Source organism: Drosophila obscura, unplaced genomic scaffold (genome assembly GCF_018151105.1).
Source record: "Drosophila obscura isolate BZ-5 IFL unplaced genomic scaffold, ASM1815110v1 contig_4, whole genome shotgun sequence".
Lineage (NCBI taxonomy): Eukaryota > Metazoa > Arthropoda > Insecta > Diptera > Drosophilidae > Drosophila > Drosophila obscura.
In genome coordinates this window covers 11769558-11792542 of record NW_024542828.1, presented here as the reverse complement: position 1 = coordinate 11792542, position 22985 = coordinate 11769558, and the positions used below count along the sequence as shown (strand labels likewise).

The 22985-nt window shown below is 38.1% G+C and overlaps 3 protein-coding genes across 14 annotated transcripts; all 3 read left to right on the top strand.

The window, feature by feature from the left end:
• The first annotated feature begins 2679 nt into the window (after positions 1-2679).
• Positions 2680-6422, top strand: LOC111069944 (heterogeneous nuclear ribonucleoprotein H3). Of its 3 annotated transcripts, XM_022360196.2 has the most exons (7): positions 2680-2786; positions 3045-3443; positions 3591-3722; positions 4423-4567; positions 5046-5191; positions 5250-5992; positions 6059-6422. In XM_022360196.2, the coding sequence occupies exons 2-7, from the start codon at positions 3065-3067 to the stop codon at positions 6341-6343; spliced, it is 1830 nt and encodes a 609-aa protein (XP_022215888.1). In that variant the 5' UTR covers positions 2680-2786; positions 3045-3064; the 3' UTR covers positions 6344-6422. The 3 variants fall into 3 exon arrangements, with proteins under 3 accessions (XP_022215888.1, XP_022215890.1, XP_022215889.1); XM_022360198.2 differs by lacking the exons at positions 4423-4567; positions 5250-5992; positions 6059-6422 and having other exon boundaries at positions 5046-5176; XM_022360197.2 differs by lacking the exons at positions 2680-2786; positions 3045-3443; positions 4423-4567 and having other exon boundaries at positions 3699-3722.
• Positions 6423-9846: 3424 nt separating this feature from the next.
• LOC111069941 (chloride channel protein 2) lies at positions 9847-22984 on the top strand. Of its 10 annotated transcripts, none has more exons than XM_022360187.2 (16): positions 9847-10295; positions 16550-16657; positions 16891-17056; positions 17127-17255; positions 17864-17997; positions 18093-18249; positions 18323-18533; positions 18635-18736; positions 18797-19031; positions 19090-20199; positions 20283-20327; positions 20422-20469; positions 20702-21037; positions 21203-21232; positions 21313-21546; positions 21611-22984. In XM_022360187.2, the coding sequence occupies exons 1-16, from the start codon at positions 10098-10100 to the stop codon at positions 21914-21916; spliced, it is 3549 nt and encodes a 1182-aa protein (XP_022215879.2). In that variant the 5' UTR covers positions 9847-10097; the 3' UTR covers positions 21917-22984. The 10 variants fall into 10 exon arrangements, with proteins under 10 accessions (XP_022215879.2, XP_022215885.2, XP_022215886.1 ...); XM_022360183.2 differs by lacking the exon at positions 9847-10295 and adding an exon at positions 13173-14192; XM_022360185.2 differs by lacking the exon at positions 9847-10295 and adding an exon at positions 15598-16260.
• Positions 22268-22984, top strand: LOC111069947. The gene is made up of 2 exons (XM_022360201.2): positions 22268-22688; positions 22785-22984. Exons 1-2 carry the CDS (start codon positions 22268-22270, stop codon positions 22826-22828), a joined length of 465 nt encoding a protein of 154 aa, XP_022215893.2. The 3' UTR covers positions 22829-22984.
• Position 22985: the final 1 nt, after the last annotated feature.

Below are 22985 nucleotides of genomic sequence, written 5' to 3'. Positions count from 1 at the left end.
CCATGTTGCCTAGCAGCCGATCAGTGTTAACGGCGCGCACATTTCAGTAAGTGGGTTGGGGTGGGCGTGGGAAATAAATAATATATAAAAATAAAAGCTGTTATTTGTGTGATTTTTGAAATTGCACATTTAAATATACATATCCCTATCTTGAACATGATTTTTTTTTAATTACATATTGACAAAGTTGATAGTACGGTCAATCCCAGACCAACATCTATATACTGTATGGTTAGGGGGGGGGGGGGGCCCCAAAAAAAACCCCAAACTAACGAAAGGAAGTTTTTAATATTAATAGCCTATTTAACTATTAACTATATAGCCCATTTACTATGTCTGAAAGTTCTAGCTATCTTGTAATATTAAACAGAATATGATTTTTTTCGTCAGTGACTCTGTCGAAATGTACATAAATATTTAGTTAATATGTTGCAAATGTGTAGTTAGCGTGTAGTTACCATGTAAAACATCAACTTTGCCATCAAAAGACCATTAATTAAACCACTAACCATACAGTATATAGATGTGCCAGTTCATACAACGAAAGGGGCGCAGCTAAGTTTGCAGCGTACGTTCCCCGATCTTCGGCTTTGGGAATGGCCGCGTTCGGCTCTGGGAATGGCCGCGTTCGGCTCATGACGTCACACGAGCCGACTGGCAGCAAGCATGCATGCGTTGTGTACGTGTACACTCCAAAATATATGATTGTATGCATAGAATAATTTTTAGCTGCCGAAACCGACTTTGTTCGAGATTTCAGTTTACGTAAACGTGTGTGTGCCATGTATTCACACATACTGTGCTTGTGTGTGGGCTCTACAATTTTTGGCCGCTTGAATTGGTTTTTCGTTTTGTTTTGAGGGCTGATGTGATGTAGCGAACTGAGCTGACCTGCCGCAACATAAATGAGGAATGGGCAGAGTGGGTGGGGGTGGGAAATAAATACAGTATATAAAAATAAAGGATGTTATCTCTGCTCATATCTCCTAAACTAAAATTATCTTGAAAATTAGATTCGCTAAAGCTCTGGAAAATGTTCTACTAGATGTGTACATTTATTTTATTCAAAGCGTTCATAAAATATTTTTTCGTTTTGTTTTGAAAAGCTGATGTTGCGACGGGCGCGCGGGGTATTTCTTCCATTTTTTTTAGGCTAGCCTTTGCCTCTGCTTCGGCTTCGTCAATGTCTCGACCCGCGTCGAGCGACAGAATCGCCAACAAAATATGAAGTCTGACGACGGGAATGGTCCAGGGCCGGATTAGCAGTTTCCGAGGGCCCCCCTAGGGCTAACAGAAAAATTTGTTGATAAAACAAAACTCCAAATAATGGATAAAAAATATAATAGCCACTGATAAACATACAAATTAATTAAACAAACTTTAAATTTATAAGTTTTTATTTTAAATGAAAAAAGAAGGAACTGGCGTGAAAAAATGGAGAATGGAGATTGATGGTTGCCCAGGCCCGGTTGAGGGTTGATGCGGCCCTGAATAGGTCTAGTTTGGTTTTAAAGTTGTTATTTGTTTGTATTGCTTGTATATACAGCGGACTCAGGCGAAAAGAGGTGGCAAAATTAAAAAAAAAATTGTATGGTTAGTGATTAAACTCTATTTATGAATAAATAAATACAGATGAGTACCTAAAATAAGCGAATCTTTTAAGAAATTAATCAATAATTATATGATCAGTTCTGAGGCTTCGGTATAATTACGGTATATTTTGAAATGACGTTTCTGAAATTCCAGTCACACTCGACAAAACAAATCAAGTGAAATATTTATTTTTCCATATATTAATATTTATAGATTATAGAATAGACATATTGTTTGCAATTTCAGGCTCCAATTAATGCAAAAACTACTCAGTCTCTGTTTTAAAGATATTAACGAAATTTTGAAGTTCACAGGTTCCAATAATAGGTATCAGAACCGGGAAAAATGTATATATAAAACACAAACATGTGCATTAATAGGTCATGTCAATCTAGGATAAAATCATAAATAATGTTTCAATGGAGCTTGAAACAAAACATTTAACATCAATTAAAAGATATAAGGTATACAAAGGTACATACGCATAGAAGAAATTTGGTTGACCAGCAACACTGACGTCACATCTATAGGCCGTTCACATTGGGGCTGCGTCATGCTTCTTTGCGTCTTGCCGGATACGCAGTTTTTTTTACATAGGTTAAGCATAGGGCATAGTCAACATTTACGTTTTATGCTTTGGCCGTTTTTGTTTGAACCTTTTTATGTAAACAATGCAATAAAAAGGTCTTCTGAAAACTTGCCAATCTTTTAGAAAATTTATGTATCTATCGGATAAAATTATTTTTTTAGGGCTGAGAGGGCCAACTCGCTAGTGATATTAAACGGAATATCAAAATCGAGGAATATCAACGTTAAATGTTTTGAAAAAAACAGTCGATACTATCGAAATAGTATCGGGCTCAAATAATTATTAAAAAACCATTGAAACCTGTTAGGAACTTGTCCATTGTAAAAATTAGATGCCACCTGTCGATTTGTTTACAATTTTGTCTTCGTATTTATAGCAGCCAATCCAAATATATCAAAAGCGCAACGACTGTAGCTCGATACTATCATGATAGTCTCAAAACCGTCGATAGTAGCGGATAGCAGAAAAATATCGATACTATCGATAGGGCCTTTTTTGGTTTGACACCTCTATAGACGCGTGCTCGAAAAATTGAAATATTGAAAAAGCGTAATAAAATAAGTAAAGTAAAGAATAAACTATTCTTTAAGTGTAGCACAAAAAGGTACACAGATTTAGCATTTTTAATTTGCATTTGTAGGGCGTAGGAAACGCGTGAATGTACATATTGTAAAAAAAAAAAACCATTCGCAAGAGGGTGACTGCAAATCAAAATGGCGTACGCGGTGCAAAAAAGGCAGCTAGCGTCACAAGCAAATAAAGTCGCCGGCTGGAAAAAAACGCGAAACAATGCACATTTTTCTTAAACATTATTGAATTGTGTTTTTCTTTGTATTAAAAAGTTCCATTGGATTATTTTTAGTTTGCAAACACCTGACTAAAATGGCAAACGCTGATGTGCAGTATAATTACGGTCAGCAGGACAACGGCGATGATTACAATGACGATAGCAACCAGCAGGATGATGATGATCAGTACGAGGATAATGGCAATGATGGATTGAACGTGAAGATTGAGAACGTGGGCGAAAGCCCAAAGTTTATACGCCTCCGTGGTCTTCCTTGGTCGGCAACGCACAAAGAGATCTTGGACTTTTTGGAGAATGTAAATGTCAGCAATGGCTCGGACGGCATTCATTTGGTGACAAGTCGCGTAGATGGAAAGAATACGGGCGAGGCCTATGTAGAAGTTGCAAGCCAAGATGACGTGGAGGAGGCACGCAAGTTAAACAAGGCCAGCATGGGACATCGCTATATTGAGGGTTTGTGTGCACCTTTTTTTTATGGTTGTGACTGTACTTGTAGATGTTACAGTACCAAAGCCAGTCGCTTTGTGTATTGGCAGCTCCAGTGTATAGTATCGGGAATGTATCTTCATGTCTGTTATATCTCAAATTCTTTTCAATTAGTCTTCACCGCTACACCTAAAGAAGCAAAGGAGGCCATGAGGAAGATTGGCGGCCATGGCAATGCTTTCGTTGTAAAGCTGCGAGGACTGCCCTATGCCGTCACAGAACAGCAGATCGAGGAGTTCTTTACGGGTAAGTCTCGTTTTTCCGTCCTGTACATTTTCTTAGGCTCATCAAGCAAAGACAGTGTTTGACTGCATTAAAACTATTGTATTTCTCTGGCTAAAGCCGACGGGCGATTCGACATTCCTTTTTTATTTAAACGTATTAATAGTATCAAATACACTTATCATGCCAATTACACATACATTTACTTTCCGAAAAATTTTAAATCTTTAAGCCAATTTGATTGTGCTTACATCTATTTAGAGCTCACAAAACAATTGATGTATTGGACTTAGACCGGAAAAGCATTTCCCACCTAATAAAATAAACAATAATTCTTGTTTAAAGTCGACGACCAAGTGTATGTGATCCATGTCCGTGTGTCCGTTGAAACATTGAAAATTAGATTTGCAAATTTTCATAGTCTGTTAGTTTTACTATGAATGAATGATATACATAAATATGTATGTATATACTTCTGGAACTAGGTTCTCGAAATATTGTGGTTGCGGAATCTCGATTGCAGCATTCCCACACTAAACGGTTTTAATGAAACGGTTGTCGATTTCAAACCTGCTAAACTCCAAGAACTTGAACTAGGAATGAAATTAACATTTATCAACCTCTGTTTCTCTCTTATTTTGTATCTTAGTTTAACCTTGCATCATTATGTATATAAAAAATCTATATATTTGTATAAATCTTTGTTGGTTATCGTCATGGGCAGGGTTGGAAATCAAAACGGATCGGGAGGGCATACTTTTTGTTATGGACAGAAGGGGTCGAGCAACTGGGGAAGCTTTTGTTCAGTTCGAAAGCCAGGATGACACTGAGCAAGCCTTGGGCCGAAATCGGGAAAAAATTGGGCACAGGTGGGTTCTTATACATCATATCTTCAACAACAAACAGATGCTATGAAAGCATTCCAATGGTAAAATATCTTAAATACTTAGTCGAATATACAAAAGAACAAATAAAAACATATTTTTTTCATGGAATATTCATACCATACGCAAATGTATCTATCATAAATAATCTCTATTTCAGTAGCAACTATTTTCTATGTGCGTTGCGCAAGCTATGGGTCTGGTTGGGCTTTTCATTCTTGTTCAAGCGCAATAATAAAATCACACGAATCGAGTGCTTTTGATAATTTTAAACTGAAAAATACTTTTCTCAAAACGCTTTTTTTGTAATTTGAGTTAAACATTTTACTTTCACATTACGATTTTGTTAATTGGATAGTAAACCCTTAACAAAACAAAATGCCACCGACCCTAGCATAACCACATATTTATTGGGGCTCATTCTAATGTTCCTATGTTCTCTTCTCGATTCTCGATTATGTAGATACATTGAGATCTTCCGCAGCTCAATTGCTGAGATGAAGCGTGCCACAGGCAGCGGTGGAAGCTCTGGCGGACGCCCGGGCCCCTATGATATACGTGATCGCGGTGCTAATCGTGGAGGAAACGATTTCGGAGGAGGACGAAATGGTCAGTTCTCACTCGTTAGCCATAAATAGCTTATTTATATATTTTTCTATAACCACAGACTGGGGTAACAATGGAAATTTTGGTGCTGGTGCCAACAACATGCTTGGCTTCAACAATCTGCCCAGTTTGATGAATTCTGGAAACTTTGGCAACAACCCCGGCGGTGGAAATGGTAGCGGTAATGGTGGAAATTTTGGACCAAATTCAGGTCCCAGCAATTTTGGAAACTTTGGTGGAAACAGCGGAAATTCAAATTTTGGTGGAACCCTAGGTGGTAACGGTGGAGGTGGCAACAACGGAGGCGGTAACTTTGGGAACTTTGGAGGCAACAATGGAGGTGGTAATTTTGGCGGTAACAACAGCGGAGGAGGCTTCAATAGTGGAAGTAACTTCGGATCTCCAGTGGGCGGCAGTAACTTTGGTAACAACAACAATGGAGGATCCAATTTTGGTGGAAACAACGGAGGCGGCTTCAATAATGGTGGCAGTAGCTTTAACTCTACAGCAGGCGGCGGCAACTTTGGCCCAATCGGTGGCGGCCGTAACAACAATAACGGCGGAAACTTTGGTAATTCTGGATTTGGAAACTTTGGAGCCAACAACAACGGCGGAAACGGGGGCGCCAACTTTGGCGGAGCTAACAATGCCGGAGGCTTCAATAACGGCAGCAACTTTGGCTCTTCCCTTAGCGGAGGAGGCAACTTCGGGCCTATCGGCGGTGGCCGTGGAAGCGATGTGGAGTATTATACAATCCATATGCGAGGACTCCCGTACACTTCATTTGAAAATGATGTCTTCAAGGTTTGCATACTATTTTTTTTGCATTTTCCAATCAATTTTATTTAATAAATTTCGTTTTTCTTCCAGTTCTTCGAACCTATTCGGCCTGCTAATGTCCGCATAAACTACAACAAGAAGGGACTGCACAGCGGTACTGCTGATGCCTATTTTGACACGTACGAAGATTCTCAGATCGCCATGAAACGGCACCGCGAACAAATGGGTTCGCGCTATATTGAGCTCTTTTACGACGGAAAGACACGAGGCGGGGCCAATGGAAATGGCGGTGGTGGCAATGTAGGCGGCGGAGGTGGAGGTGGCGCTGGCAACAATGGAGGTGGTGGCAACGGAAATTTCTCTCGTCGCATCTGAGGCTCTTCCATCTGGGGGCTTGATTACATTAATTATAATGTAAGCGCAAGTATTTAATAAATTTATGAACAAGCCGCAACCATAAATTGCTAAGGCACCTTTGTATCCGTATAATACACTATCAAATATATTTTACACAGCGACACATTTTGGTAGTGCATTAAGAAAAACCTTTCCATACCTATAGCCAAGGCGTTTAAATAATAGAAAACAAAAAACATTGTATTTAAGAAATAAATTTCAATTAAAATATCTTAAGCTTCAACTGTATTCTTATGTTTTGGGTGAATAAACTTTGGTTTTTACACAAAAGCGGAACAACGAAGAAAATATACACATTTCCATTCTCAGTCAAATTTAGTTTCTTCCATATACTCCCAAGCCACTCCAGTCCCATCCAAGGCGAGACACAAACAGCTGAGCTCAAGTGCCATCTCCCCTACTTTTCACGGTTACATAAATCAAGAGCGACCTTTTTACATGAAAATATAGACAAGAGTAATCTTCCTATTATAAGCTAATAGGTCTCACGTTTCACTTACTTTTAAGACAAATTTGAACATAGTATCTTTGATAGATAACCACTTGTCAATAAATTCTACCTTTTTTTTTTTTGATCTAATGATCATGTTTATAATTAAACCAATAAAATGGTTGCTAAGAATAGCTACGTAGAATAGATAGTGTTTGCCTTGAGCGTGATGTTGTGCTGTTCAAAGTATACACATAGTGTACCATGTGTAAGTATGTTGTATCTACGGCTTAGATAATGGGATGTTTCAATTTTTTGAAGAGTGCGATTGCATAATACGATTTCGCAGGCAAGTCCCTTTGTCCATATTACTTTTGACACGATGTACAAATCTTAAGAATATGTAAGCCCGAAGGCAGTTTCTGTGCAATCCTGTAGTTTCAGCCTCGTCTTTTCTATGCGATAATGATTAAAACATGTTTGTTGATTTGTTTATTGCGATCACAGTTAAATTTTAGGCAACAAGCGTGAAGGTGTTACTATGGGGTTAATATAAGAGGGAGATACATGTGTGGCAGAGTCAATATTTACTTATATGTATGTAGATTTTTTACATCTATACATCCCATTAAAACTTCCACTACTCAAACGTAAAGCAGACTCACTCACAATACGAGTAGTCCCCCTTTTCGCTGATTATACCGACACAGATTTTTATTTCAGGCTATAAAGACCACCCAAATTGAGATAAGCATTTTGGAGTCGTGATTATTCGAGCTCCCGTGTCGAACGGAATATAAATCCGCCTCAGAATTGAACCGTAAGATTTGTTACGTATGAATTCGAAATGGAAATTCGCAACGAACATTAGAAAATTGTAATTATTGCCGTCATTATTCTGAACAAAACGAGGGAGTTACCCGAGGTAAACGATAAGCGAGCTTCAAACACCTAGCCCCAACGAGAATAGGCAGCACAGCAGCAACGCGACGGACGGCGCCAGTCAATGCCAGAGCGCGACGGGGTCGCGTTGACATCGGAGCTGCTCTCTAATAATACATTAGAGAGATACTTATTTGTTTGCTTACAAATTGTCACGCCGTGCTAAAATTCTGTGAAATCTAAATCTAAAACCGATGGAAACTGGTACATCCATCATCGGTGCCGTGTCAATCCGAAAGTGACTCAATCTAAAATCGGCTGCGCGAATCATATGGCAATCATATGTGGATCGGAGTGAACCAGACGATCACAGCAAAAGTAAAACACGCGCTACAAGTGTGAGCAGGTGGAATCCAAAACAGGTGACGCTTGTGGTAGGAGCTGTTGTGGAGAGAAACGGAGGAGGTATCTGTGTACTCATTATTCTCATTTGCATTCGTATTCATGACGTTTTTTATTTGTTTTTGCATCTTTGTGCCATTTTAATTGATTTTGTAAAATATTGTATGTATGGTAGTGTTATTACAGTAAAGATATACGAGAAATGAGCGATAAATCCATGAAATATTAAATTGTTGTGTCAGCAAAAAGTACTACATATTTTCATATATTTTTTGGCAACCCTTGAGCTTTTTATAGCATATATTTAACAGAGAGGTGCAGTAAACACTGCATATAAGGAAATAAAAAATGAAGAAATGCTATTCGGCTCTTTAAACATAATACTTTAGTTAGCCTTAATTTCTTAATTTTCAAGAAGTTGGCTTAAATTCCCATTAAAAAATGAGTTCAAACTTAAGCAAGCAATTCACTTGTCATATCGTTCCCCTTCAAAAGATTTGTCTTTCACATTATAACGCTTTCTTATCTACGAGAGCAAATATGTACATACATACATAATCGTATATGCATGTACATTATTAATACTTTTCTCGAGTGGCTTGAAAGATTCATTTCGTAATGGCATGACTCAGAAACCGTACCAAAAGTTATACAAGAATGTATAAAAGTTATAAGATTCAATTGCTTGTGGTTTTAAGATCCATTTTATAGGAATATTTATCAGGAAAGATCGTATTACTTAGATAACCAGAAAAATAAATCAAATGAAAAAGTCACACAGCTATCAAATAAACTGACAGTCGTTTAAAATGGTTATTAGCAGTATCAATGTTTAGCAGATCCATAAAAATAAACAGAAATTATTTAAATAAAATAAAATATTCCTAGCATTTAAATCGTATTCATTCAAACAAGTTTAAATATTTAAGCCTAAAGATCGAACAAAACATCGATCTATACTACAATATTTTGCCTCGGAATTCGCAAACCCCGTAAATTTTCACAATCCCCATCATAATACTGACAAGAGATTAACAAATTGTAATAAATCTTTAAAGTTGAGTCAAAAGTTGCTCAATAATAAAATGGGAATTTATAAATAAAAATAAAATCATAAATTACTCCGCCTCTTGTTTTCACTGCACTGTGTCTTAGTCAGCCTCGATCCAATGATTACAGCCTTATCACACGTATATAGTGGCGTCTAATCGTTAAGTCGGAAGCTATTTTCTTTATTGTTGCAAATCAAAACAAACATAAACCATGTTTTTATACTACTTTTACATTTCGTACTCATTCCAGATCAGGTTCTTGGTGGCATTGCAACTGATATTACACGGTCCCACATATATATGTATTTTGATAAGAATATAATTACCCTGTAACACACACATCATATTCCGATGTGCCATTGTTGTGATCGTTATTGCTGCTGTTAATTAAGCCTTCACACAGTTAAGTGCGCCACTTGAATTGTACACATGGGTATTGGCTATACAAAAAACTTCTTAAAAACTCCCTTATCGCCAGTCGGATACGGCCCAAAGGGTAGACAAGAGTAAAAAGTGATTTCTCCAGATAACAGAAGAGAGCGGGAACAGTAGCCGGTAGCGGTATCAGTAGAAGTTTCACAGCCAACGGAGACGTCGTCGTCGTCGCAGTCGTTAACAGCATAAGATTCGTGAATAAACTACGCAACAGAGCTCGGATCAGAGCTACATCAGTTTTCTCCTACCCACCTACTGGTCGCCGAGCTCGAGCCCTTGGATTTTGAAAGGAAGTCGATCTTGTGACTTCATCATCGTGTGGTGCAACACAAGTGCATTGTACATTGTGCTAATTGAACTTAATGTAGAAAAGATCAAAAAAAATTTGCTTTTTTCAATTAAATACATGTGACGAAAACTCCATCACTATGGGTATTACTAAGCGGCGAATCTGAACCAATTCAAAATTTAAAAGCTTTTCGTGCATACAAATTGCTACGTAACATAATCAATGGAAAAAATAAACAAAAACGAAAGCGAATCACTGCTAATCGCACCATCCGCAACAGCCCGGATACACCACCCTGTGCGTACACATTCCAATGCGTCCTCGTTGTGTTTAAATATGGGTCATCATCATCGTGGTGAACAGAGCAGCCCCATGGTCGAAGGAATTATGGAAGAGGGTCTTGGCTATACTCACACACTGGTAAGTAAACTAAAAAGAAAGTTAGGAATATTTATGTTAAGGTGTCTTGTTATCAAACGTACACATCATCACTTTTGGATTTTCAAGCTTAAATATGCAATTTTCTTTTGACTATCATTTCACATGGCTTGATCAAGACTATACCGATTCAATATACGTCAATTAGACGTCATTTACATGTGTTCGCGTTTCGAATTCATTTGCGGCTAGGCTGAGATTAACTTTTCTTTGGTTTTCGTCGTTGAATAGCTATAGCTGGAATACAGTGAATCAATTCAATGATACGTCACGTTTCGACCATATTATTTACTTGAAATACTTCGCCCGTTTAGTAGTAAAGATCCAAATCGTATATATTTATTTGGTTTCTAATTTGTTGTGTATGCATCTGGTCTGGTTAACTATTTTCCATTCCTAAGTGGTCTTTAGAGATAAAAATATGCTTAGCAGAATAGGAATGATAATCTATATCTTGTCTATTGTCAGTTGCATAATTTATACACCAAATGATCTTACGAAAATAAGTACTAACATTGCTAATTGATTGTTTGAAATTATTAATCGGACTATGAAGCTTTATAAGTAAGTAAACTGTCTCATCAAGCAAATAGAAACAAAGTAATGTGCATATCTACACAGCTAGGTAATAACAAAACGAGGACAAGTAATTCCCCTAAAGATAAATATTCGATTATTATTCAAAGAGCCGTAAATACATACGATAATATAAATATATGTACGCATCTAACGTCGTGTGTCTATTTCAGACCTACATTGATATTTGAATTTATATGACAACAGCAAATAAATCTTCCAACTTTTAGTTATACCAAACTCTTGGAATGTTCATGTTGATAATGCAATTTTGTATAATGATTTTTATCTACATACATGCCTACATCTCTCGAGGGTGGTTCCAAGTGTAGTTCTAGCTGTTCTCATCAACACACAACAATAGTACATAAACGCTGAAAAAATTAAGCTCTTTCTGTTTAGGCACCCAGCTAATGTGCTTTTATAAAAGCAAATGCTTATTAATGTTGTTGTATTGCAAAATCTAATTAGAGTCAATTCAGTATCCGGCTCAGTATTGCAATAAGAGAAAAAGCATAACGGGTATGTTACTAGGGTATTTTACCCTTCGGTTTCCTGTTTTCTTTGGTTCGTCTCATGTGCTAAACATGTGACCATTTGTTTATTTTTCATTTAATTTTTTGTTTTTGTCATGCGTTCAGTAATTTGTTGCTCGAGGTATGAATGTATCTCATATTCCATAGGATAATTTCAACTACTAAAAAAAGGTTTGCTTATTAGATCACTGATATTTGCAGTAATTTATTGGAGCTAACGACTTTATTAAAGTCCTATTAATCGATTAATCACAATGGTCAAATATTCTTATCAACGTCATTCAATCTTTCTATCAATCATAATAACGTCGTACTCAATCGATTAAACAATACCCGACCCAACGATGCTTCTTTAGCTTTCGCTTCAGACGTTTGGGTGCGCATGAAAATTGTTTTTGTTCCAGATAAAGGAGACTGAGGCGATATTTGAATTATAATTCCAAAGGGGCCATAAAGAATTTCAGATAAAACTTGTTTTCATAGTATTTACCATCCACGAGCTACGATTTAATCTGTTGGCAAATTCTATTTACCCAAAGATTTCGTTCAATTTTTAATTAATTTCGGTTGCTTTTGTTGTTAATTTATCCTTTATTGTTTCTACATTCTACGCGGGAGGTGGTATCGCTACTATTTTGAACCTTATCGTGTGGATTCTAGTGGCCTTAAAGGTGTCTCTCTATTATAGACCCGCCAGCGATGCTGGAGACTCTAGTCGCCATATACTTTTAGCCAAGATCACTTTGGTTTTGCCGCACCGTTGCTAATTTTCAACATACGAGTGGTTTAGTTTACACATTTTGCCGACAGAACAGTAAGTAAATTAACATATCTGCGATATACTGGGCACAGAGATCCCACAGATAATCATCAAAGCACAGTGTTCGATACTAAAATTAGGGGTTATTTATTGTCATACATTATGTATGTCCTACATTATGTACCAAATTCAAAGTTAAATATTTGTTTGTCATGTGAATTTAATAAATGAAAACCATTTACCTTTCATAAAGCTAAATGAGTTTTGTCCGTGCAATTATTGTCTCTTTCCTGAACTGTGTATTGAAAGCATTTAGCATTTAGGTTCAATGGTTCCAGCCACTAAATTTTTATTGTAGATATGGATTCGGAATCGAATGTGTAGATATGCACATTACTTTGTTTCTATTTGATTGATGAGACAGTTTAGTTACTTATAAAGCTTCATAGTCCGATTAATAATTTCAAACAATCAATTAGCAATGTGAGTACATTTCTCCGGTAGAAGGTGAGACCAAAGTTGATTATGATCGGGGCTAGGGAGGTGGTGCGCCACTACTTCAAATTGAGCACCACCAGCAGGGGGGGTTGGATTTCTAAACAATCCACTTCGGGGCTACCAATATAAAATTATCTGTAATATCATAATTAATCAGGTATAGCGTGCTCAACAACCGTTTAACTTAAGAGAAACATCAAGCAGTGCTAGCGTTAATATCTAACAGCGAGTAAATCTAACGCGATAAAGCATTGGCTCTCTTAAATGTATGTACTCGTATTCTCCCTTAAATCAATGATATAAATGAAAGAGAGTGGCAATAGCTTTTCGCAAAGAACACAACGAATTATTCATTGTCATTCGATACGAGTATTTCGGACTGCCTTTATGTGGATAAATTAAATCCACACCTGGTAAAACGCTAGGCGCTGGGGTCCAGCGCCCGGGCAGACGAACTAGCCAAAAGATATACTTAAATTTTCAGCAAAAATCCAACAAAATATACAAAGATACAGCAGATACATGTGATCCAATGCCTAGTCCGCAGTCCGCGGCACATTGAGGCTATTAAAGCAAGTAATCGCAATTTGTGCAGCTTAAGTGATCAGACATCAGAGACAGTGGGACAATATAAGCCAAACGAAAGACAAAACGAGACGGAAACACTTCGTAGATACATACTTACCAGATAAGAACTACGTAAGTTAGAAATTGGCCCACTGTGCACCGCTGAGCATGTTCACTTGTGCTGTTGACCAGAGTACAGACCACAGATTATTAAATTTATGAAATTCTATTGATATTTACACGCAAACTTTGACCGCTCGAGAGCCGCTAAATACATCCACACAAAACTTGAGACTGTAGGAAAACTGTAGCCTTACGAGCATATATATGAGTGCATTGGCTTGGTGTTTGTATACTAAATTTAATGGAATCTTGAGTTTAAGCGAGACCAAATCGGTCTATCTTCATGACACTATTCAGTTCGACTACAAACCTTGTTCGGTTCACACACGCTAACGAGAGTAGAATATCGCATTTTGCATTCAGAAATTGTGTTATGACCAACAATTAGTTACTATGTTTCAAAATATAATTGATGTGATCTTTGATTGATCGCAATTGAACGAGTAGAGCTTGTGTTAAAAGGCGAAACTAAATGCTTCCACTGATACAATAAGAATGGTTTATTTTGGCGATCGACAACGCGATCGTAATCGCGATCGCAGTAATCAACAAAAAGTCGAAAGAATTATTCACGATGAAGAGTTTGGCGAAGAGAATGTCGAGCTGGTCGACTCGGAATGGGCGGATTTCGAGAAGTTCATTTGCCAGTTACGGAAACGGCGTACCAGTACTATGTCGATGGAAGAGGAACTGCGTCATGTACAGCGTCATCCGAAGATCAAGTCGCAGGCATTTTATCCATGTCCACCGTCAGCGGAGCATACTCGGGATTCGGATTCATCAGACGACGATGATCCCGTTGGATACATCGACACACTTGTAAGCAGTTCTTTTTTGCCATTCCCTTGTAGATAAGCTGGTACTTAATGAAGCTAGGAAGTAATTGCATTCTTATCACTATACATATTAACCTTCTATCTACATATTTATATCTATATAATCGTTTATGGGTCTTCGAATAGTCGCGATTATTATGCCAATAAGTCTGGTTCATGACTGTAAACGCATTTTAACGGAAAAAATCTTTCCACTTTCGTATTTTTTCGTCTTTTATGTCTAACAATCTAATAATCATTGCTTACGTGCACCGTCACGTAAGATGTATATTTCATATACATATTTACATATCTGCTACGATACCGGTATCGCCAAATTCTGTGTTACTAACAATTTTGAAGATAGCGGAAATCCGTAGATAAATAAAGAAGGATCATATCTACTAGATGCAGAAACACGTTTATATGAGAATATTAGATCCAGAATGAATAAAATTGAATCGCGCCTGTCATTTGGATCATTGAACATCTAGCTTTTGACCACTATTAATGCTGGAACAACGCTCTGTCTAAGTGCTTTAATTTGTAAAAGCTGAGTAGATGGTTAATAATTCATTGTTATAAGAGCACTTTAATTTGACCTTAGATCCACTCTGGTCGTTCACTTTGTATTGTATTGTTGTACATCTAGCAAAGAATATTTCAACATAGAAATAGAATTCTGAATGAATTTACATTTTATTTTAAAGCATTTTGACGCTGCTCTTGTCGCATGATGTTTTCGTTAGGCTTGTTTCTATTCGTGCTCTCGTACCTGGGCCCCTGCACTTCTCTTCTGTAAAAGCAAATGCAGAATAAGTTTACGAATGACAAAAACAAGCAAAAGACATCAGCTATTTTTAATCCGATTATACTGAAAAGTGTTCATTATATTTAAAGAAAAAATAAATATTTCATTGCTAAGGATAGTAGGGTGATGTGACGGGAAAAAAAAGGGTGACCAGACCACATCGGGAAATTAAAGCAAGTGAGAAATTTTTTAAGAGCCTTCAAATCAAAGAAAACATCTGAAATTCATGATCCACTAATTACTTTCCCATTCAAATCCCATACGATATGATAGCCCTTTCGTGAATCCATAAACTAATTGACTTTTATTGCCAAGAACTTAAACAACTCAACATTCCTCCTTTAGAGTCAGTTTTTTAAGGCAATATTTCATAAAACTTTATTGTATTTATTTTTGTTAATTTTGAAATATTGGCACAGTATGTAGCGGGCTGCCCTGCCATTGCCACAGCGTGTACGCGTAGATCTAGCTAAAAGAAATTTCAATAATTTTCCACAGAGCACAAACTGGGGAAAAAAGCTCGTCAGTTCAGTTTCAAAATAAAGCTTACGCGAACACGAGCGCTGTGTCGTGGTACATGGATTTAATTATAAAATCAATATATATACAATAAAATGGATATCTTAGAAATAATTCAAAATCATAGAAAATACTCCCAATTTACTTGAATTCTCGAATGATATCTGTGTGGAATACCGACCCCCGTATAAAATGTCCCCAATAAATTGAAACGAATTTTCAAAAATTTCTGTTCTGTGCTGACGAGGTGGAGCTATTTCTCAAGAGCGGGGGCAATAGTACGCCTGGCAGAGAATAAAAAACATTAAATAGTAAAAGAAACAGCGTGAAAACTAAAAATAATTGCCAACAAAATGCGACACAAAAATTTGGCCAACAACCGCCGTCGCAGTGTCAAAGGCCAACAGAAAATAGATACAGATATATTTTGACTGCAAATTTTAAGTACTCTTGATGTACGGTACGGACATTGTTCGCGTAAATCTCTTGCTTGATGTTTAACAATAGCCACGCGCACCAGGATGAGTACATTCGAGAATATACCTTCGAGCCGGAACTTCTGATTAATCGCGAGGATTACTTGCGGGAGGAGCAACGCACTCACAAATTGCCCTCAACGCCCGTCCGCCTACGCTGGGATGAGGCGATTGCCAAGCAGAAGGAAAAGCATCGCAGGGCCAGCATCGATGTATCTAATGATGACAAAAATCAGATCGATATCGAAATTGAAGCATTCTACTATGTAAGTGGTGGTCACACCTCCTATCCTACCTACCCACCGATGGCCGATGGCCTTTGTCTTTCGTCTGGCACTTGACCTCAAAACAATTGGCAGTTGTCTTCACCTTGCACTGAATACCATCCATTTATTGTAGCAATGTTCTCTTTGTATGTGAATATAGCTGTTTTTATCATGGAGGTCGATGTATGTAAACCCAGGAAAGAAGAGCAATATTTGAATATCTTTTGTTTTTATCAACTGTTATCAACTGTTATCAATGAAACTAACAAAAACTATATTTTGTTCACAGATGTATGGTCGCTATACCAAAGATCTAGGAGAATTTGCAAAGGATGAAGCCAGAAAACTCAAATTACTCGAAAAGCGACGAAAGCAGGAAGACAAACAGAGGAATAAGGTAAAATTAAATAAAAACGTTAAAACATTAGAAAAACATTCGAAACAATTAACTTGTGATTTTTTTAAAATGCAAACTATATGAGTAAAATCAAAATTGAAGGTACGCACACATATCAAATTATAATAAGTAATGCTTGCAAACGGTGATAAGAAATGAAAAGTAGCTCATTTGCTAGAGTATTCTTGGCACGTATCAGTTTATAAAGCAGCAGTGCTGGGATATGTTTACAGGAGCTGTTAGGGACACAATCGACCAGAGCAAAGCATATATCATCATGGATCTGGAGGCATACGGTGGCACGGCTTGGCGAAGACTGGGTCTTTTTAGCGCTATTAGGTATTATCATGGCCCTGCTATCATTTATCATGGACAAAGGCATATCTATATGTACAAACGGTAATTGAGTGAAATTCCCAAATAGAAAGTAAATGCTAACCTTTCTTCATTTTTTTTCTGATTTCTGCAGCTCGTATCTGGCTCTATCGCGATCTGACGACACATCCATTCGTTCAATATATATCTTGGGTTTCACTGCCGGTCTGCTTAATATTATTTTCTGCCGGCTTTGTGCATCTCATCGCACCGCAAAGTATAGGTAAGTGTCGAACCGAACCTCAACTGTTATTATTATTATAGGATAAATATTTGGATAGTGTATGTATAAGTATGTTGTTCTCATTGGTAGAGTAGCAATCATTGATTATACGAAACTTATGAAGAGGGTTTTCCAAAATTGCATGAATTTTTAGCTTACTTACTTTACTTCTATGGTTTTGTTAAACGATTATAATTCTTCTACTTTTCTAACTGGGAAATGTGGGCAACTGCTCTCATTGATCCGAGATTTATTCCTCGGCCACCAGAGACAGAGAATGCCCAAGAATTCAAAACATGACCGAGAATGATAGGGTTATTTTGTTGTTGTTTTCGTTGAACTAATTTATGTAGATATGATATGAGAATTGATTGATTTGATTATAAAGAGAGTACTCATAGGAGTACGAGTAGTACCACTGCACTCTGGCAGCTGCCCGCACCAAGCACACTTGCCACCAGTCCAATTTCTAATCCATTGTCTATATGTTAAATACTCGAACTAACCATAATACTACAATAACTATCATACTAACTACTAAATAACCAACAATATCCACACTGCGCGTATGCTCAATGCAAATCTACATATGTATATCTAAACTATAGGTTCCGGTATACCTGAAATGAAGACCATACTGCGTGGCGTTCAATTGAAAGAGTATCTCACATTTAAGACATTAGTGGCCAAGGTTATTGGTTTAACGGCAACTCTGGGCAGCGGTATGCCATTAGGAAAGGAAGTAAGTATAAAAATTGATGTCAAACTACATGCAAATGATTGGAAAATCTACAAATCGTTTCTTTCGTTTCCCTATTTCCGTATCTCTATCCCCAGGGCCCTTTCGTACATATAGCAAGTATTGTAGCACAATTATTAAGTAAACTTGTCACATCATTCCAAGGCATATATGAGAATGAGTCGAGAAATTCCGAAATGCTTGCGGCTGCCTGTGCCGTTGGTGTGGGTGCATGCTTTGCCGCACCCGTTGGCGGTGAGTACAAAAATAAGATGCCATTCCTTCTATTTCTGTGTAAAGTACTAACTAATAAAATCGTCCCCCTTAGGTGTCCTTTTTAGTATTGAGGTTACCACGACGTACTTTGCAGTGCGTAATTATTGGCGTGGCTTCTTTGCTGCAGTGTGTGGCGCCACAGTCTTTCGCCTGCTGGCGGTGTGGTTCCAGAATGCCGACACTGTGCGAGCACTGTTCTTGACTAACTTCACCACCGAATTTCCCTTTGACCCCCAGGAGTTATTTGTCTTTGCCTTGATTGGGTAAGTAACATAAAATCGCATATGTACCACCCCGATTATTATAATTATTGATTATTATTAATTTTAATTGTAATCAATAAATATTGCTGATTCTTCCACAGACTTGTATGTGGCTTGGGTGGGGCATCCTACGTCTGGGTCCATCGACGCTATGTCCTCTTTATGCGCTCAAATAAGCGCATGAACAAGTTCCTACAAAAAAAGTAGATACAAAAAAAAAATGTATTAAAAATCAATTTTTTAATGCATGTACTTCCTGTTAGTCGGTTCCTGTATCCTGGATTCCTGGCATTGCTAGTCTCCAGCATATCGTTTCCACTGGGCACTGGCCAGTTTCTGGCTGGAGAGCTCAGTACCCATGAGCAGGTCACTCAACTGTTTAGCAATTTCACTTGGTCCCGCGATGATCTGACTGTGGAACAGGCGGCAGTTGTAACCCACTGGATGACCAGCTACACCAGTGTGTTCGGCAATCTCGTCATTTATACTCTTTTCACGGTAGGTGCTCCAAACAAAAAAAAAAATTTGCGTTATTAAACTTTAAATGCTCTTGCAGTTTATCTTCTCGATTGTTGCCTCCACTATACCGGTTCCATCGGGCATGTTTATTCCTGTTTTCAAGATCGGAGCTGGCTTTGGTCGACTGGTGGGAGAGTTTATGGCAGTGACATTTCCACATGGAGTACGCTATGGCGGACGTCTGTCCCCTATTATGCCCGGCGGATATGCCGTTGTGGGGGCCGCTGCCTTCTCTGGGTCCGTGACCCATACGGTATCCGTAGCAGTGATTATATTCGAGATGACTGGACAGATCACGCATGTGGTGCCTGTTATGATCGCCGTACTGGTGGCTAACGCAGTGGCAGCACTGCTTCAACCCTCCATATACGACAGTATTATATTGATTAAGAAGTTGCCGTACCTACCTGATCTTCTGCCCTCGAGCTCCGGCATGTACAGCATATTTGTAGAAGACTTTATGGTGCGGGACGTGAAATATATCTGGCACGGCATCTCCTACCAGAAGCTCAAAGAAGTCCTCAAGGCAAACAAAACACTGAGGTCCCTGCCATTGGTGGACAGTCCTGACAATATGATCCTACTGGGGTCCGTGCAACGCTACGAGCTAATCAAAATGATTGAGAAGCATATCGGCAGAGAGAAACGCATGGAAGTGGCACAAAAATGGCAAAAGGAGGCCGAGGAGCGGGCCCTGGAGGAGGAGAAGATACAACAAGGTGTCGAGCTTCGAATGCGCCGTCCCTCGCGATTTGAAGTTCTTCCAGCCCCGGATATCCTAAGTTTACGACAGATTGCCAACGATGAAATGCTTCCGCCCAAGAAACGTGCCGAAACCATGCACAGTTCGCTCACTCCCAGGAAATCTATCCTAAAGAAGACCAACTCCTTTAATCTGAAGACCTATGCCCCTGCTCCCCTGCACCAAAGTCCGAGTATCACGCCATACACCACGATAACTGGGAACTCTGAGTTCCGCATCCGCTCTGCCTTCGAGGCCATCTTCAAGAAGTCGACAACTCTCCAGGACGTCCAGCCCAATGCCGAAACGGGCTCTCTCTCCCCGGCTGCTAGCAACAATGAGGTCGAAGTACAGCAACGTACTGCTACGCCCAGCACACCGGGTGTTTCGAAAAAGGTTCAGCTGGTGAGTGTGCTTTTACACCTACAAAACTTACTTGGGGTTTTGGGCTCTGAACATTTCATAAAAGAATGAGCTTTTCTTACAAGCAAGCACAAAATAATTGGAATTTCGTAACAGATCAAATTATGCTGGTAAGTAGCGTCACTAACACTTACTAGAACATTCCAGTAGCATTTGTATGTATCTGTGAGCTATTCATTTCTAACCTAATTTAATATCTGCAAGCAAGTAAATCCTATCTCTACGGATACCCCGGTACAATCAAAAAATGTGGTATGGCTCACAACAAACTAATTTCTGTGGCATTCTATGATCACAAATTGAAAAAACCATTACTCACTGATTCAACAAATTACTATATCATATACATTATCATATCATAACAAGATCTTGTTATTATATCTATGTAATGTAGACACAATTCTTCACTCAGAATACATCCCTGTCAACATATCCATATGTACGGTATGTATTAATTCTTGATAATGTTCTGCTTTTCTGAAAGCCGGCTAAGAAGGACACCAACGAAATTTTAGTCACAAATGAGGATAATAGGGATTCATTTAACTCCACTCGATATCTTTGCAAAGAAGTTCTCGGTGATCAGGACAACATTAAACACAAGACAAATAAAGTTGCGGATATGGATGCCAGAATGCCATTTATAATGCAGCTCTCTTCGGAGAATGATATGCAGGAAGTAAATCACAAAAAAAACAAGAAAAAGGCAACAAAGATTCGATTTTATGATGAAAATACGAATAAATTAAATGAAAATATGGGCTATAATATACCACTAGATACCGATACCGAAACGATATGTCCAGAAACAGAGGGTGAGGTTAGTGGAAATTTTCCCTATCCCTTAAAGTCTAAGTGCGTTTATAAAATATATTTGTATACGTTTCCAGAACTAGCTCATAACTAACACAAATAAAATTTATATTTTATATGTTTTTTCTCATTGTAATAACCATACAAAATACACAACAAACATAAAAACAAGACCATTCAAAAGACGAAGTCCGTGCAATTGGTATGTGATTTTTAAATCCAAACAAAAGATCCATTCCATTGACATATACAATTTATTTATGAATACGCTTTAAATTTCAGCCAAGAGAGCGCGTTATTGACATGTCCCCCGAGGATCAGAAGAAATGGGAGCTCGAGGAAATGTTGAAGGCCGTCGATTTGCAGAAAGCAAATGTGCACATTGATCCATCACCGTTTCAACTCGTAGAACGCACTTCAATACTTAAGGTTCATTCATTATTCTCAATGGTCGGCATTAATCACGCATACGTAACAAAAATCGGGAGACTTGTTGGTGTTGTTGGACTTAAAGAGGTATAGGGGCTTTGCATATTGCTACGTATTTAATTTAATACTTGTATTTTCTTGTATTTTGAAGCTACGAAAGGCCATTGAAGACATCAATAGCAATAGTTTTGTGGTTGCCACACGGGACGAAGATACCGAAACTGAGACCAAGACAGCAGTGGAGAAGATAGCATTGCTATCTTCGAATGCCAGTGACAAGACTGTGGATATGACAGTTACGTCGATGGACTCGGCTTTATCGAATTCTGAAAATTGTTCCGACATTGAAATGGATCACATAAAGCACATGGAAATAAACCCCTCGGTGATTCTCACACATGAGACATCTGCATCGAAGGACACAAATACCACAGAAAATGGCAATCATCAAACTTGAAAACTATGAAAGAGTTCTAAAAATAGAATATTGAATACGTTTTTAAAGATCAGTTAAAATCTATAATAAGTGCAGTCAACAAAAGTTATTATATATTTAAAGCTTGCTAGTTCATAAAATTAGAAGAATATCGTGATTTACATTTAAGTTGAAATGAAGAGGAAGTAGTCGCTTTTGTGTGTATTTTCGAAAGGAAGTGCCTAAAAATTTTCTTTCAATGTACCTCTGGCGTTACTTTTTGTTCAAATAACCAAACCAAATCAACCACCCAAGCACATACAGTCAGAAAATAAAATAGTCAATATCACTTAATTTTAAATTTTCCATTGAGAGAACGTGAGGAAAAAACGAATGAAGTCGCTCAGTACTCGATGCAATGACGTTTTGGGACGAACTTGGACCAGGCAATGCCAGGGAAGATACTCGTATGATATTAAATTAAAATATGGCAATCGTTTAGTCGAACCAGACGATCCATATGTTATTCATTACATGCCACCGGACAAATATCTCATAACCATGGGAAAAAGTAAACTGGACAATGCCGAGACTGTTATCCTGTCGGCAAAAGGATTCCTTGATGAAAACAACAATATAATTGAGAAACTCAAGTACTTGGGCTGCGTGCCATATAGATTCCGCTTCACCGAGGAACTTGTCGCACACTGCAAGGGTCGTGACCGGCCTGACCGATTGCAAGGTGGCTACGCACACTTTACGGTTCTGAATTATGCAGTGCATGATTTCAACCGAAAACAAGAATGGATAAGTGGTACGTCGTTTAATGATTTTGAGAATTCCACTTACCACTCGAACTGCTCCGCCGATTACTTGGGCGGATTACAATGGTGGCCCTTGCTTCTACTAGGATGGTTTCTGTTGGTTTCGATATACAGCAGCTTGAAGAAATAAACACCGAAAAGCGGGGGTATTGGCGGCCATTTACTAGTGATGAGCATCGCAAGCGATTAAGAAGTATCGAAAACAAAAATACCGATTTGGAAAGTTGGTATTTTCTACCAGCTGATTCAACCAGTCCTGGAAAACAAATAAATTATTGTGTATTTGC